The sequence below is a fragment of the Pinus tabuliformis genome, chromosome 7 (genome assembly GCF_031772625.1).
Source record: "Pinus tabuliformis cultivar Carrire ecotype Pingquan chromosome 7, CPIR1, whole genome shotgun sequence".
In the NCBI taxonomy this organism is placed as follows: domain Eukaryota; kingdom Viridiplantae; phylum Streptophyta; class Pinopsida; order Pinales; family Pinaceae; genus Pinus; species Pinus tabuliformis.
In genome coordinates this window covers 834,138,700-834,157,434 of record NC_142293.1, presented here as the reverse complement: position 1 = coordinate 834,157,434, position 18,735 = coordinate 834,138,700, and the positions used below count along the sequence as shown (strand labels likewise).

At 37.8% G+C, this 18,735-nt stretch overlaps 1 protein-coding gene across 5 annotated transcripts in view; it reads right to left on the bottom strand.

Moving 5' to 3' along the window:
* The window catches only part of LOC149250201 (uncharacterized), a 300,458-nt gene that overhangs the window by 160,731 nt on the left and 120,992 nt on the right, over nt 1-18,735 (bottom strand). For all 5 annotated transcript variants that reach the window (XM_089458950.1, XM_089458948.1, XM_089458952.1 and 2 more), the window contains one exon: nt 9,395-9,426. In XM_089458950.1, coding sequence (XP_089315076.1) covers nt 9,395-9,426 — 32 coding nt within the window. The remainder of the gene's footprint in view (nt 1-9,394; nt 9,427-18,735) is intronic.

The window sequence follows — 18,735 nt, the reverse complement described above, 5'->3', positions numbered from 1 at the left end:
AACTTGACCTCCAACAGCAAGATAATGCAGTGCAAAACAGTCCAAAAATAACCAATCAAACCTGGTCAATTGAAGTCAACGCAACAACCAGAACTAGGGCAGTCAACGTTGGTCAACACTAGGGTCAAACAACCTCAATTTTCATGCCCAAAATGGTGGCATGCCCAAACAGAAGTCTCCCTCAAAAAACCACAGTCAAATAGGGTCAACACTAGTCAAAGTCAGCCTCCTAAAATTTCGGCCTCCCATAATTTCGGTCCCCTGAAATTTCGATCTGCTGAAATCTAGTCAACGCAACAGCTAGAAAATCAGACCTTCCTTCACACGTGTGGAGAGAGGGAGAAGCTTAGAAATCTGTACCCAATCAAGATGAGAGACAAAAAGATGAATGAGAGTGATGCCAGAATGAGGAAGAGGCACCTTGTATTTATATGCAATGTTGAAGGCTGGAGGAGGCTAATTTGATCGCTGGCCGACCTTGACAATTTGTCCATAATCAATATAAATTCATAACTTCATTTGTACATGTCAAAATGGGATGATCTTTAGATCAATTGTACACCTCTCAGAAAGAGGAATCCAAGAAAAATATTCGTTGCCTCATAAGAGCTGTCCAAAGTGATGTTTGGCCCTAGTTTCCAAATTTAACACTCCCTCTCAACTAAGTAGAACATCACCTGCCAAACTGTCTGACAATCTGTACCATCCCTGTCACTACTCTTCTCTACTGAACCATGAAGAAAGAAGAAATGATCGAGAATGCATCATACCATTCTCCACTGACCCGAAGTCAGTCTCCAATTATAGAGAGTGTGGCATACCACTCTTAATTGACCCGAAGTCAATTTCCATTGATCCCAGATCAATATCAACATCCTAGCATAGGGAGTACAGTAGTACACGATGCGTCCATCGATAGTACTATGGTCCCTATTCTCATTTCCCTACTCATTGGCCAGATGAGAGGTACTTCCCATGAGTCTTGGACTACATGGGTAGGATGTGCCAGCAAGAGAAGGTGAACCATTCATCCTGCTCATATGCCATAGGAGAAGGTGAACCACTCATCCTATGCATATGCTACCATGGTGTATAAGAGGGGAAGGTGAACCACTCACCTTATACATCGCGCACCAATAGGGGAAGGTGACCCACTCACCCTATGGTCGCTCATCGCTCCAAGAAGTACCCCAAGCCCCCTAGAGCTCCCAGAGCTCAACATCCAACTCATACGGGACCCTCATAAGTGTTGAAGAAAGTGTATCTAGGTTTGTTCTTCATAATAATATGCTCTTTGTAAATGATGTAATAAAAGAGAATAAATTTATTTTTGTATCCCTTGCTACATGGGTTTCATGAGCAAGAAGTGTCATAGGTCAAAAGACTTCTTCTTAATGTCTTTAGGATTTATTAATATGTCAAAGAGTCATGTCATGTAAAAAGAAGCTCTTCATGAGCTTATGTAAATGTATACAAGTCCACAAAAGTGTGTAGTAGCCCTCCAAGGACCAAGATCAATCCTCCATCAGCAAGCACAAGAAGACTGCAAGCAAAACAAGAAGGAGATCATTACGTCGGCTTCAAAATTGAATTAAATATATATTTAAATGTCATGTCGGCTCAAAATTAATAGACACAACGTTTCACTCTTCAAGTCGGCTTGCATATGGACGAAACCACTATAAATACCCCGTCAAGGTATCCACAAAACGCAGATCAGATCTTCCATTTTTCCTCTTTGAAATTTCGTATGGGTATAAGAGCATATCCGCACTACAAGAAGGTGTGGTACAGATCTCGGATGGGTACAGGATCTTGGTGACAAGGTGCAAGTCTAATATTTTGTATGGGTGCAGGCAGACAAGTCTTCGGATGGCACAATGAGCAGCAGTCATGGTTACAATGACAGTGAAGCCCTCGCACATATCTCTGCAGCCTCGGCATGGTTACAAGTTAAGTCTCAGAGGATATCATTGTAAAGGGTTCAGATCTATCTCTAGTAACCTCCGCATACTGTCTAAGCACTGCCATAATCTCGACATACTGATAATGTAGAAGATTCAAGTAATATCTCTATAGTAGTCTCGATATAATGAGAAGGAGACTTAATGACAGTGACAAGGGTTACAGTTTCAACATAATGAGAAGCAGTGATGAGGATTACTGTCTTGGCATAATAAGAAAAGATGACAAGGATCATCACAGTCTCGGAATACTCTCTCGACATGGTCACAATCAATGTGAAGATGATCTCAACAAAAATATAGTGATGATCCAAGTGCAGATGGAGATATGGTGCAACAGTAATCTTGATGATTAATGAAGCTCTCGGTGCATTGATTAATGGACAAAATCAAGGTCACAGTGAAGATCTCAATAAGGACAAGAGATCTCGTTGACACGATGAAGGAGCAGTAAGGATGATCTTAGTGATGCAGCAGTAATAGATTCAATGGTGCAGCAATCATGATGATCTCAGTAGTGACAGAGAAGAGGATTGATGGCTTGGTCTTGGAGTGGCAGAATGTGTCAAGGGTCATGGTCTTGGTATTTGTCAATTGAAATCTTTATAAGAAGAATTTTGTGCAGGTTTTCCTCTCCAAGAGGGAGAGGTTTTGGCCCTAGCAGAAAGCCAAATATTTTGTGTTCTTGTCTCTTTTGTTTTTTTATAGCAGTTTGATGAAGTAAACACCTACACTAATAATGCAACGAAGATCAAGCTAAGATAAATTGTAAAACACTTCACAAATTGTTATCATGTTAAGAAGAATCTCTCTAATTTCTAAATGCCCTAGATTCTTCAACAATAAGAGGGTTGCTCCACAACTCCAAGTCATTCACGGAAGGTTAACAACTTGACCTTCCCCAGGGAAGCTTTGTAAGAATATCAGCGACCTGATCATCAGTCCCAATGTGTTGGAGCCTTGTTGCTCCCCATTGTACCATATCCCGGATAAAGTGGTACCTGATATCAATATGCTTGGAGCGGTCATGAAACACGGGATTCTCCGAAAAACGAATCCCACTCTGATTGTTGCAGAAGATCACGGTGGTATCCAGCACATGTCCAAGCAGCTCACTAAAGAGCTTCTCAACCAAACAGCTTCACAGGAGGCCAAACTAGCAACAATATATTCAGCCCCAGCGGTGATCAAGACAACCGACTTCTACTTCCTTCTCATCCATGATATCGAAGCAAAACCTAGAGAGAAGCAACATCCAGATGTGCTTTTACGATCCACCACACCGCCAGCCCAATCTGCATCAGAGTAACCATGGAGCCTCACATTCCTGGCAGTGTATCGCAGTCCATAAGTGATTGTGCCTCGAAGATATCTCAAGAGATTCTTGGCAGCAATCCAATGTATGTGATAAGGCCCGACCATAAACTAGCTCAATATATTCACTACAAAACATATGACTAGACGAGAATTCACCAAGAACATCAGGGCCCCTATGAGTTAACGATACTCTAATGGATTTCCCAAATCAGGCCCAGCAACACTTCCGCATAACTTCTGGAAGTTAAGTTCCATCGGAGTAGTCACAAACTTGCAGTCCACCATCCCAAATATTTCAAATAGCTTCACAACATATTTTCCTTCAGAAAGGAAAATCTCCCCTGGCTTTCGCCAAACCTCCAACCCTAGGAAAGTAATGCATCAATCCTAGGTCCTTCATATCAAATTCGAAAGCCAACTCCCTCTTACATTGATGAATAAGAGGGTTTGCACCTGTCAGAAAGAGATCGTCCACATATAGTACCAAGATGAGAGGTCTATCATTCTCAACCTTAAAGTAAAGGTTCGGACCAACTTCACTTCTTGTAAATCCCAGCATTATCAGATAGCTATTGATCCTCTCATACTAAGCCCGGGGTGCTTGCTTCAACTCATAGAGGGCTTTCTTCAACCTGCATACATGTGACTAACGATCTTGAACTTCGAACCCCTCGGGTTGTTCTATATAGACTTCCTCCTTAAGTGAACCATGCAAAAAGGCAGTCTTGACATCCATCTGATGAAGATTCCATCCTTGCGAGGCAGCAAAGGCTATAATTGAACGAATGGTGGTGTAGCAGGCAACTGGTGCAAATATCTCATCATAATCTACACCTTCCTTTTGAGAGAAGCCTAGAGCAACGAATTAGGCCTTGAACTTTTCAGCACTTCCATCATCTCTATGCTTGATCTTGAAGAGCCATTTCAAGGTGACAACGGATTTGTCCTCGGGTCTAGGGACCACATCCCAGACATCGTTCTTCATAATTGACTCATACTCTCATTCATTGCATCCTTCCAAACCTGGTGTTTGGTAGCTTCTTTGAATGTGCAAGGCTCAAATTGAACAATGGTGCTCATAGCAGTTAAGTACCCTTTGTACCCATTCGACTTCTTACTTTCACGAAATGTACCCCTAGGTGCAACATGTCTCGGCATCTTCGAGAGTCTCCCTAAACCATGACGATCTCCTTTTTGAGGAGGAGGGCTCATGAGGGGGTGGATCAATGGGATCCATTGGCCCTTCAACATCGAGCATCTGCTCATCCTATGATTCTCCCTTCTTTTCGGAATCTACTTCTTTGTCCTTCCTTGGAAGAGGAAGTTTACTAATCTTCCCAAGGGCAACATCCTCATCGAAAGTGACATCATGACTTATCTCCACTTCTCTTTGACCAGGCACATAGATTCTATGTGCCTTAGAAGTTTCACTATATCCCACAACTGTTCCTTTCTTCCCAGAAGCATCCAATTTGCTTCTCTTTTCTTTCGTCACATGAAAACATACGGGGCTACCAAAAATTCTAAAGTGAGAAACATCAAGTTTCTTACCAATGAAAACTTCTTCGGAAGTTTCGGAGTCCAACGCTTGATGAGGGCATCTATTTTGAATATACACGGCGGTGTTTGCAGCTTCGACCCATAAGAACTTTGGAAGGCTTTGATCATGAAGCATGGCATGAGTGGCTTCTACGATAGAACGGTTCTTCCTTTCAGCAACACCATTTTGCTCAAGAGTATATGTGGTAGTAGTCTCCCTCTTAATGCCAGCTTCTCTACAATAATCTTTTAACTCATTTGATTCGTATTCGATTCCATTATCAACCCTCAATATTTTGATCTTCTTCCCAATTTGATTTTCGACCAAAGCTTTGAAAGAATGGAACCATGAAAATACTTCGTCCTTCTTCTTCAAGAAATATATCCAAGTCTTGCGAGAGAAATCATCTATAAAGGTTGCATAATATAAGTATCCTCCCAATGAGTTCACGAGCATTGCACAAGATAGATCAGAATGAATCAATTGCAATATGTTAGTAGTCTTGCAATCACTTGAGGGGAATGGTCCCCTTGTATGCTTTCCATCACCACACCCTTGACAAACACCTTCATGTTCTACTTTAAATTCGGGCATACTTGTCACCATCTTCCTCGCATCAGGTAGAGCCTTATAATGTAGATGTGCAAATCTCTTGTCCCATAATTCGGATTGAAGTGATGTGTCACAAGATATAGCTCCCATTGGGCTTCCTCCAACTTGATATAGGCTATCAACCCTGAAGCCAATTGTAAATGCATCTTTGAAATTTTTCTTCCACGCACGTACCTTTCCATTAATGAATGTCACCTTGAATCCTTTGTCCTCCATCGTCGAGATAGATCCCAGGTTCTTCTTTAGATCAGGTACATATAGTACTTCTTGTAGATGGATGGTGTTACCCTGATTCAATTGAAGAATAACATTCCCAACTCCCTTCACGGGATAGGTGACATTGTCTCCAAGGATAATTTCTAAATTTGTATCCCTTTCAATCAAATTTGAAAGAGCTTCCTTATACCCGGTGAAGTGACTTGAGGCACCACTATCAATCAACCAATTTCCCAAAGTGTCCGAAGGAGAGGCAGTAGAGAGGGGAGATATAAGATGAAATTCCTTTTGCTTGGAATTTACAACATTAGACTCATCATAGCTGGAGTTTCTTGTTCTTTTAGAAGCTCGATCATTTCCATGTTGAGGAGCACAAGCATTTCTTTTCCCTTTGTTGTTGAACCTGCCATTCCTTTGATTGTTGATGTTGCCCCTAGAATGATTGTGATCATCATCATGAGATGTATCCCTTCTATTTCGACACTCCCTGGCATAGTGACCCAACTTGTTGCAAATGAAGCATCTTCCCTTCCTTCCATTTTTGAATCCCGATCTTCCTTGACTTTGCTTCTTTGAACCTGCATTGTTCTTCTTCTTGACCACTCCAGTGCATTAGAAAGAGGTTCTGAAATCTTTCCCCGCACATAATCCATCACATCTTTCTCTTCTAATGTCAAATCAAGAGACATCTTCCATGCATGATAATCAGACTTATCATGGAGCTTATCATCAGACTTGAAGTAGGATGTGGAAGCCATTGAATCTTGTATTTGATCAGTGATTGCTCCTCTTGGTAATTGCTCTTCTCACTCTTGCTTGGGTGTTGTCTTCACCTCAACTCTGATACAATGTTAATTTTAGGCTAACAATGGTATGTACTATGTACTATGCTTAGAGCAATTTTACTTCAATTTCTTTATTAGCCCAATATCAATATCCAGTTCAACAATCATATCAATATGATAGTAAAATGTAGATAGAACATAAACAATAAGAATAGAAGACAAGCCAACACAAGAGGACACAAGATATGCACCAGCCAGGGACAAACCCCAATGTGGGGAAACCCTTGATCAATTCTTCTTATAATTCTTCAAAAGTTCAGCACACAGAGAGAGTACATATTACAATATTCACTTGCCCAATCTCATCAGTCAAAACAGTAGAAACAGAAAGCCCTAACTAGAAAGTCAACACTAGTCAACAGGGCTGAAATAGAACTCCAAAACAACTTGGTCAACTTTACCTCCAACAGCAAGGTAATACAACCCAAAACAGTCCAAAAATAACCAGTCAAACTTGGTCAACAAAAGTCAATGTAGCAACCAGAACTAGGGAAGTCAACATTGGTCAACACTAGGGTCAAACAGCCTCAGTTTTCGTGCCCATAATTGTGGCCTACCCAAACAAAAGTCTCCCTCACAAAACCGTAGTCAAAGGATCAACGCTGGTCAAAGTCAGCCTCCTGAAAAATTGGCCTCCTAAAATTTCGGTCTCCTGGAATTTCAATCTCCTTAAATTTGGTCAACACAGCAGCTATAAAATCAAACCTTCCTTTGCAGGTGTGGAGAGGGAGAGAAGCCCAGAAATCTGTACCCAATCAAGATTAGAGAGAGAAAGATGAATGGGTGATGACAAAATGAGGAGGAGGCACCTTGTATTTATATGCAACGTTGAAGGCTGGAGGCGGCTAATTTGATGGCTGGCCGAACTTGACAATTTGTCCATAATCAAAGTAAATTCATAACCTCATTTGTACATGTCAGAATGGGATGATCTTTAGATCAATCCTACACCTCTCGGAAAGAGGAATCCAAGAAAAATATCAGCTGCCTCATAAGAGTTGTCCAAAGTGATGTTTGGACCTAGTTGCCAAATTTAACAAACTCGCTTCATCTTGGCGACATTCCTTTTGTGTTCTTCCAACAATACATAGCCACAGGCTCTACAACCTTGGTTTCCATGAAATCCCAAAGACCATGCTCCTCCAACAAAATCTCTACCTAACACTACCATAAGACGTAGTTAAAGGGACCTTGCAATCTATAAACATATCTAACATTGAATGTACTCGTACTATTGTTCACCTCTAAAAGAACAAATCTTTGGCATCACACCCCTTTAAACCTCTTAACACCTCCCTATCACAAGTAGAAGTCCTACCATCAATAGATGGATTCCTAGAAGGTTTCAACAAATATGTTCTAATACCATGTCAAAAATATCAAAGCATGGTGAGCAAATTCTATACTCAAGAATCTAACCTAGAACTATAGATAGCTGAAAATATTCAATTTCTAATGAGAGATATTAAATTAGTAAACATTGGAGGTAATGTTTAGGTAGTTTCCCAAGTGACCATTAAGGGAAGTGTGCTGAGTTTAAGTTCCAATAATGAACATATTATAATGTATATAGTAAAGCTCAGTACTTTTCTATTAGTTGTCTAAATAAAGTAAAGTGTCTTAAGTGATTTATTAAAGTTGTATGCTCCCTTCCTGATTATGTAGTGATGGTTGTCCAACTTATGTCTCTCATAACAGATATCAATATACAAATATTCATCATTAGAAACTAAATAACACTTATTTCATCAACTAATGCACTTGATTCAACAAAATTTAATAGTGGTAACAAAAGTTTATTTCAGTTGGCTAAAAATTCAGTGTTTCATGAGCAGAGAAAGCATGTGGAAATATGTTAACACAATATTGGGAAGCATGTAGAGAATGGAAATAGAGCTGCAGTATTTTGCTACTTAGATGCAACTACACAGATTTCATGAAGACTATCCACATGGTAAAATTAGTAAATTTTAAAAATAAGGCTGAGGTAGTTTCATGCCAACTGGGTCTAGCTTGGGTGTCTAAGAGAAGTTGTTATATACCCCACCCATCTTCAAATCCCGCTTGTGACACATTTTAAGTTTTTAACCATGTAGGTTGATTGGGGCTAGCAAGGTACCAACAATCTCAATCTGGGATAAGTTCTTGAAGGTAAAATTAGATATTTCCAAACATTTTTCTATCAATGGGTTCTAGCTTGAGCAACTGAAAGGAGGAATGTTATCCTCTCCACCCTGGTTCAAATCCATCATGTGATTTGTTTTGCTCTTCATGAGACAATTGTTGATTGGATTTCTTCATGAGCCAATGGTTTGTGGCATTGGGAAGTACTAGCAATCTCATTCCCGCTTATGGGCTTGATAGTGGGACAAATCGTATTTCAAGGAAAAAAGGTTAGGTAGTTTCCCATGTGACCATTAAGGGATGCCAATAGAGTTTAAGTTCTAATGATGGCCATATTATAATGTATCATCATGTATCTTAATACTTTTCTATTAGTTGGCATGATAAAGTAAAGTGACTTAAGTGATTTATGTAAGTTACATGTCTTTATAAGGTTACATAGTAGTGGCTTTCCAACTTTCCTCTCTCATGGGAGATCTCAATATGCGCTTATTTGACATTAGACACTAAATAGCACAAAAGTAATCAACCAGTGCACTTTATACCTAAGATTCACATTATGTTTGTGTAAATCCCCCATAGGACAGAACAATAATTTTCACTCCTAAGAATCTCGTACATGTAAACAACAATCGCAAGTTTCACTCCTAAGAATCTCATACATGTAAACAACAATCATACACAACAATCAAATAAGTTCTGCAAAAGATGTTTAACAATGTCAAAAGCAATCACATTATGTGTGAATTATACAGTTAGGGACTAGCAATACTCACGTTCGATTCTTCCTCCCATCCAAAGAGCAATACTGCAAAATATTAAGCCAAAAAAATATGAGTACTGAGGAAACAAATAACAATAATATTTCCTACACATTTCTCTATAAGATCATAAATTAGATAGCAAAAACTATTCAAACTAAAAGAAAATTTGCAAAAGAATCAATTCCATGGATAAGATGAGATGAGATGAGATAACTTTATTAATTTCCAACAAATGACCACAAGAGTAGCTCAAGCAATACTAAGAACAATGATGTCATTACAAAGCGGAAGCACCAAAACAACTATTAAAATTGGGACATAAAAGGTAAAGTTATGAGAGGTATGAAATTTATGCTAAGGCCTAAAAAACCATCAATTCCCAGCACATAAAACTAGACAAGGAGGGAGAGGAGCAAAGGAGATGGCTCCAGGAATAGAGGATAACAACTTTTCCACATTTTAACATTTTATCACTCTTTGAAATGAGACAGTGCAAGACTTACACATCTTGTGGGTTGGTGAATTGTAGGATTACATGAATAAAACATAGGCAATGAACTCTTGCATGGAACAAACAATAAAAATCCTAATGTATATGTGCTTGTAATGAGACTAACCACCTAATTACTACATAGGATTCAAATCAAGGGGTGCATACCCAAGTTGGCTATTGACAAATGTACATAAACTGGTCCAAAAAGCAATTGGACTAAGTATATGGAACTTAATGAGTAATCGGCATTGTCTATCCATATAAAAGACAATAAATTATATCCAAAAAACATTATCACCATTGATTATTTGTGACCATTTGGAGATTTGAACATTGTGGCAAAGACATTTGGTTCAACAGAAGCTTGGAGCTGATTTGTGACATTTTGTGGGCTGATTTCGGATAGCAGATTTTGAAGATACCTTCTAGTGATTTGCTATACAATGATATTTTTGGATTCTAGACGCCATTTTGAGGCTGAACACTTATACATTTTGGTGTAGACAAGTACCATACTTGGTGCCATTTTGCCATACTCACATTTACATGTTGAGAAATCAAGTGTAGTAGAGATTAATGCTTGATTCCTCTTCTCGATAATTACTAGTGAACATTAGTTGCATTATTATTAGTTGTTATGTTTCCTTTATCAAACAATTATACAAATGTACAAAACATAAAGATCACAAAGAGACAAGAAACACCAAAATTTAGGCTCCAAGCCAGGGGAAAACCCAACAATCCTTCTCTTATAGAATCAGATCAAAATGCGATACCTGAGACCCAAGACCCAAGACCAAGACCAAAACCAAGTCTACCACAAAGATTCCAATTCAAAACCTCCTCCAAGTCCCCTCCAATAGTCAAATTCAATGCTGGTCAACCTGCTCCAAATCTGGTCAAAACAGAGATTTTCAGCCCTGCAATAGAGGCCGAATTGCCCTGCAATACCTCATAAATTTCACATATGTGAGCTGAATTAGGCGAGAAAACATCAATTTATTTCTCTCCTTTGACTTCGGACTTCTTCTCCTTATCTAGGTGCAGAATTAGATAGATCATGTAATGATGAACAAGTGACTCTAAGAGGTTGAATTTGACTCTTATATATAGTTGTACAGGAGGGTCAAATAGGTGCCACTGGGCCAACTTGTCCAAGGAGGGTTGACTTGAAGATCTTGTGGACTTCTAACACAAAAATAAAATTTGATTCCTTTTTCTTTCAAATACCCAAATGGGACATGACTCAAATAAATATTCTTTTGACTCAAAATAAATTATTTTTTACTCTTTTGACTCTAAGCATGAAAAACATGTTTTAAAAATAAATAAATGAATATAACATAATAAATGCATCAAAGATAACTTTATATTATGAAGAACAACTCTAATTACAATTTCAACACTCCCTCTTAACTACAAAGGTATTGATAATTACTCAACAAGATATTCTCAAGTTGAAATATTCATATAAGAAATAATTTGAATTGATAAGCATCATTATAACCAACATTGTCATACTACCAAGTCCTTGACAAGTATGCTCTATCTCTTCACTAAATCAAAGCACAATGTTGGAAGGCATTCGATAGGACACCACACCGTCTCCCCGACGCACATACCCCACCTAGGTGTTCACCAAGGTATGTCCTCACAGAACCATTTCCTAATCCATTGTCACAATACTTGACACCAGGAAATGTTGATCCTTTGGACCATTCGTATATGAAATAAATGTACTTGACTCTTACAGCTGTTAGTCCTGGTCACAGTACAAATCTCAAGAATGTCGGTCTTTGACGTGTATCCAATCCACCATTCTCCCTACCTGTGTTCATGTATTAGACTTACGCCAGTTAGTCTTGGCCGTAGTACATGACACATGGAGAAAACAGTGTCCATCCTCACTTCCTCTCAACTAGGGAGGAGATATCCACAAGCCCAAGCATGTCTTGAAGATACTCAAGCTTTCCCTTAGGAAGAGGCTTTGTTAATGCATCAACTACCTATTCGTCAGTGGAGATATAATGTAGCTTCATGGCTCCATCCCACACCATGCTTCGAATGTAGTGGAATTTGATGTTAATGTGTTTTGACCTCGCATCGAAGACTGGGCTCCCTAATAACTTTATGCAACTTTGATTATCACAACATATTATAGTTGAATCCAATATTCATTCAAACAAATTTGCAAGCAACTTACGAAGCCAAACAACTTACAACAAACTTCACTGGTTGCCATGTATTCGGCTTCAGTAGTACTTAGCGCAACTCAATCTTGTTTTATGCTCATCCAAGAAATCATAGTGGATCCCAAACAAAAACAACTGCCAGTAGTACTTTTCCCATCATCAATGTTGCCTGCCCAATCAGAATTACTGTATCCTAATAATTTAATCTCATTTCCTGCAGCGTATCTCAAACAATGATGTAAGGTTCCACAAAGATATCTCAAGATATGTTTTGCTACTATCCAATGATCATGTTGGGCCTCCATCTAAAATTGACTTAAGAGTATTTACTGCATAGCATATATCTGGTTAGGTATTCACTAAGTACATTAGAGAACCAATCAGTTACCTGTATGATGATGGATCAACAAGGTTTGAGTCTGAGCTTCTCAACTTCTTCAAATTGGTGATCATTGGTGTTGCTATAGGCTTACAATCCATCATCCCAAATTTTTGTAGAATCTTGATCACATATTTTCCTTGACCAAGAAAGATCTCACCTGGTTTTTGCCAAACTTCAAGTCCCAAGTAATAGTGCATTAGTCCAAGATCTTTCATGTCAAACTCAATTGCTAGATCACTCTTACCTTGACAAATAAGATGCTCCACACCTGTTATTAGTCATCCACATATAGCAAAATAATTACTAGTTCATTCTTTACTACTTTGATGTAGATTTGGATCTGCAACACCTCTGATGAAACCAAGCCTTGTTAGATAAGCATCCATACGAGCATACCATGCTCTAGGGGCTTGTTTTAAGCCATATAAAGACTTCTTCAATCTGCAAACATGAGTTTCATTTCCATGCACTTCAAATCCTTGAGGTTGTTCAATGTAAACTTCTTCATCAATTGTACCATTTAGAAAAGTTGTCTTCACGTCCATTTGGTGTATATTCCATCCCATAGAAGCTGCAACAGAGATAAGAATATTTATAGTTGTATATTTGGTTGTAGGAGCAAAAGTTTCATCATAATCAATTCCCTCTTGTTGAGAGAATCCTCTAGCCACAAATCTAGCCCTATATTTGTCGATGCTTCCATCAGTTGCATGCTTAATTTTTTAACCCACTTGGAAGTCATAACAGATTTATCCTTTAGTCTAGGAACGATTTCCCAAACATCATTCTTCATTATTGATTGATATTCTTCTAACATTGCATTCTTAAATAGTTGTTGTTTCGCAGCTTTTTCATAGGTAGAGGGCTTTGATTCAATGAGTTTATTCATATATGTTGCATAACCAAAGTACCTTTTGGGTCTTTTGCTTTCTCTAAATGTTCCTTTTGGAGCTCTATGTCCTTCGGCTTCTTGAAGGGTTGGCTTTAGCCAAGCTGATCTCTCTCGACTTTCTGGAATGTTGACAAGGTCTACAGGTTCACTTGGTCCTTCTTGTTCTTCATGATGATCAATTATAGGTTTTGGAGAGTTGATGTGATTTGGACTATCTTAATTGGGAAAGTCTAGTCCTCCTCCTTCATCGGAATCAATAGGGATATCTTTGGACTTCTTGTATACAATATTTTCATCAAGTGTAACATCTTTAAATACTTCAATATGAGGGTATTCCTTGATAAAGATTCTATATGCTTTGGAAGAGTTACCATAACCAACAAACATTCCTTTCATACTTGCAAGATCCGACTTCTTTCTTTGGTCTTTGGGAATATGAATGTAGACTGGACATCCAAAGATTCTGAGATGATCAACATCCAACTTCTTTCCAATAAAGGCTTCTTTCGAAGTTATGTCACCAATAATTTTGTGAGAGCTTCTATTTTGAATGCAAATTGTGGTAATGCTAGCTTCTCCCCATAAGAGTTTGGGAAGATCTTGATCATGTAACATGGCTCTTACATACTCTTCTATAGATCGATTCTTTCTTTAAGAAACACCATTTTGTTGAGGATTATAGGGAACTATCAGCACCCTCTTAATCCTGGCTTCTTTTCGAAAGGCCATAAGATCTTTATATGTATATTCACCTCCATAATCTGATCTCAAAATCTTCGTCTTCCTTTCTGTCATATTTTCAACTTCTTCTTTGAACACTTATCAATAAATGTCACGTAGTGTTGATGACCACCAAGTAAATTTTCAGACATGGGACCACAGACATCAAAGTGAATTAGATCCAAGATTTCCTTGGATCTTGAGTCACTCCTAGAAAATATATTCTTCACATTCTTGCCAAGGGCACATCATTTACAGACTCCTTCATGTTCTTCTTTCCATTGGGGCATACCTCTAACCATTTGATTCAAGGATGGAAAAATTTTGTAATGGAGATGGCCATCTTCTATGCCACAATTCACATGGTTTGATATCAGTGTGTACTAAAGCTTGATGAGGAGGAGTTAGAAGTCTATACAACCTTCCCTCATGAATCCCAATAATTATAGCATTATCTATACTAGATCCTTTAGCCTAAACAACTACCTTGCCATTAATAAATGCTATCCTATCCCCTTTATCTTCTAAACAAGAAATAGAAAGTAAGTTCTTTTTCAAACCTGGAACATAGAGGATGTTGTTGAGATGAATGTTCCCACCAGATTCCAACTCGATGGAGGTAGATCCAATGCCTTTGACCGGATAGCTATTTTGGTCTCCAAGTTCAACTTTGTGAGAAGAACTTCCTTTTGATAGAGTGTTGAGATGTCCATGTTCACCTATCATATGCCTTGAAGCTCCACTATCGATCACCCAAGTATTTTCATCTTCAATTGAACCTATAAGAGCAGAGTAGAAATTCCCATCCTTGACTCCTTTAGATAATTTAGAAACAAAGTTGATGATGTATCCTTTGATGGATTTAAGAAGAATCCTTAGTTCCTTGAGACCTTCCTTCATGTACTTGGCCATTGAGAGAGAGAAAGAGTTTTTACAAAGATGTCTTCAATCAAGAGTACTAACAAGAAGTGATCATCAAGTTTCCTTCCTTCACCTTAAATTTTGATACCATATTGAGAAATCAAGTGTAGTAGAGACTAATGCTTGATTCCTCTTATCGATAATTACTCGTGAATATTAATTTCCTTCTTATTACTTGTTATGTTTCCTTCATCAAACAATTATACAAATGTACAAAACATAAAGATCACAAAGAGACAAGAGACACAAAAATTTAGGCTCCAAGCCAGGGCAAAACCCCACAAGGGGGAAAACCCAACCATCCGTCTCTTATAGAATCAGATCAAAATGAGATACCCAAGACCAAGTCTGCCACAAAGATTCCAAGTTGAACCCTCCTCCAAGTCCCCTCCAATAGTCAAAGTCAACACTAATCAACCTGCTCCAAATCTGGTCAAAACAAAGATTTTAGGCCCTACAATACCTAAGGAAATGCCTCAGAAATTTCGCACATGCAAGCTAAATTAGGGCACAAAACTTCGATTTTTTCTCTCACCTTTGACTTCAGCCTTCTTCTTCTTGTCTAAGTGCAGAATTAGATAGATGATGTGATGATGAATGAATGAATCCAAGAGGTCGAACTTGACTCTTATATACAGTTGTCTAGGAGGGTCGAATAGGTGCCACTAGGCCAACTTGTCCAAGGAGGGCTGCCTTGAAGATCTTTGTGGACTTATGACACAAAAATAAAATTTGATTCATTTTTTTTTAAATGTCCAAATGGGGCATGACTCAAATAGATATTCTTTTAACTCAAAATAATTTTGTTTTCTCATTTTACTCTAAGCATGAAAACATGCTTTATAATATAGATAAATGAATATAATAGATAATAAATACATCAAAAATAACTTTATAATGTGAAGACCAACTATAGTTACAATTTCAACATTACATACTATATACAAGAGCAAATTTGCATATTTGGTGTCTAATAGTTTGGATTTGCATTCATGTACAAGAACATAGAATTATTTTATTAAAAATTAAATTATTTATTTAATATCTTTTATAAGCCTTATTATCACCCCAAAATTCCTAACAAGCAAGCCAAAGAGAAACTTGGATAACTCTAAGATTATGAGACGATGTCACCTCATTCTCATTCAAAATCGTTTCTCACTTTAATTCAAAGCTTTGCAACCACAATGGGCATCCCTGGGTGATCTAAGACTCTTGTGTGAAGCATAAGAGGTCAAATGAATGTTAAGTATAGACTTATTAAATGTTGTTTCCTGCAATTTCAAATAAAAATAAAAAAACTCGATAAGTGAAATTGTTTGGGCGGCAACCTAAAAGCATTTTCATGAGTACATTTGGTATTTGGCAAAATATTTATTTAGGTGTCACAAAATTTCTATGCAGCCTTCTCGTGCACAATTGGGTGCTCGTCTAGATAATGAGTAGGGTTAGGCTTATCTTCCTAACATGGGAATTGTCCATGAGTTAGTTCTATTTTTGTAGACCCTCACTCTCCTAGTCAATAAAGGAAAGGTAGCGCTTTTCGCTAGGATGATGAATTGAGATAGAGTTTAAGTCATTGCATTCTATTTTCTTCTATCAGTTGATACATAAGACAGAGGTGTGATTGTCTGATTCAGATCTTGTGCTTGATGTGAGAATTTTCTGCTAAGTCACATGCGTACACATACCACAGAATTATATTCCTCATACCCATCCTTGTTCTCGTTCCATACCCACATGCCAAAAACGTACCAATACCAATCACCTGTCATATCCTATTATACCCAAGAACACTTTCACATAACCCACATACCCTAAGCAAATTTGAAAATATACATTGATTTTGGGTGCAATCACTTCCATTTTGGCATTTAAAAAAAAACTTTTAATAACTAAAAAATCCCAATTATATTGCATTTCAAGTGGGCACAACAAAATACCCTTAAAAAGCCTAAGTTTCTCCTCCTAAAACTATAAACCTTTACATTTTCTCTTCGATTATGTTAACTTCAAAGAGACAAGCAAAGAAGAATAGAAGTAGGGCATTGTTCATTGATTTTACTTCAAGAAATTGGTGTTTGTGCCAATGATTCAACATTAAGAATTCTTCATTATTACTTATAGTCTTCTCTTTTTGAGCATTTGCATTTTAGTTTCATCAAATTTGAAAATGTAGTCATTTCCATTTGTGATAGTGTTGCACTTATTGCGATAATATCATAATTATCGTGTTAATTCACCAAAACCAACCTCACCATTAATATTGGCAATATTTATCGTAATAATTATTTGTCACAGTGTTGCACTTATTGTGATAATATCAGAATTATCGTGATAATATCGCCAAAACCAACCTTGGCGATAATATCGATAGTATTTATCGCAATAATTTGCCCTTTTAATGGGGAGGTTGGAGCGGGAGGGGCAATTCTTAGCTCCAAAGAAGAAATAGAGTCACAATTTGCATGGTGCCTAGGAAGAGCAACAAATAATCAAGTGGAGCTTCTTGCTCTTTGGCAAGGTCTAGAGATGGCAATTGCACAGCAAATTACTCACTTGGAAACCTACGAGGATTCCATGATTGTAATTCAAAAAATTCTCAAGTCCAGAGAATCATCAAGAAATGATCTCCCCCCAATGAATCTTAAAATTCAAATGCAAATTTAGAGATTCGAAAAGGTGGAATTTTTCCACATTAAGAGGCAAGATAATCAAATATGCAGATTCGCTAGCCAATCAAGGAGCAACTTTGGAACAAGGAGAGTTTATATTGAATCATGGTGATTCAATCATTGTAACATTCCATGACACAAAGATTCAAGGCTCAAGGCATCCTAACTATATGATCAAAACCATTAACGAGCTATTAAATATGTTTTGGGATTCCCAATCCTGCATTAACATCTTAAGGAAAGCAATTAGACTAGAAATGAAAAATGTTAGGCTTCTTAATGACAGTCTTAATCACAATATTATGCAGTCTCAAAGGTCAATCCATACACAAATTGATTGATGCTGAATAATTTTCCAATAAGGAGATTGAGGCTCGGCCTGCCATGCTTGACGACAACTGGCATACTGATCCAAGAGCATTTACATTTTGCATTACAGTGGATCCTGGTGGTGAATTATAAGTTCAGTTCCTGGTAAATTCACATAAGTCTAGTAGATGCACGAAAGAATTAGTGATGGGCATTCATGTCAAAAGCATACAAGAGAAGGAAAGAGCAGAGTTCAAGCCATCAGCTATAAATGGTGATTGCTCTTCGTCGAATTATGTAGTATACCTAGGGGGATAATATGGAGTACAAAGGGAGGTACCCAAGAGAAGAATGTAATAATGGGATGGGTCATAGTAATACATAAGGTGGTTAACCCGTATCATGTAAAGGACCACAAGTAATTAGTAATAATATAATGGGCCCATGGTATTAGATAGATGGTATTGAGGGAACCATGGAAAATGACCCATGGTATTGTATGTCTGAGGCCTATATAGAAGCTAGAGATGCCCCATTGAGAGACATCAAGAAATATTGTATGAACAGGCATATGGCTTGTGGAGTGTTCTCCTTCCTTAAGGAGTGAATGTATGGTGTTGCCCTACCTTAAGGGTTTGCTATTAATAAAGAAGCATTTCTATCTATTTCTAGCTTATTATTCCTGGGTTTATTTGTGTTCTCATATAATTTCAGATCAGATCCATAACAAATGGTATCAAAGCACTTTCTTGGGCAAAAATGGAGAATT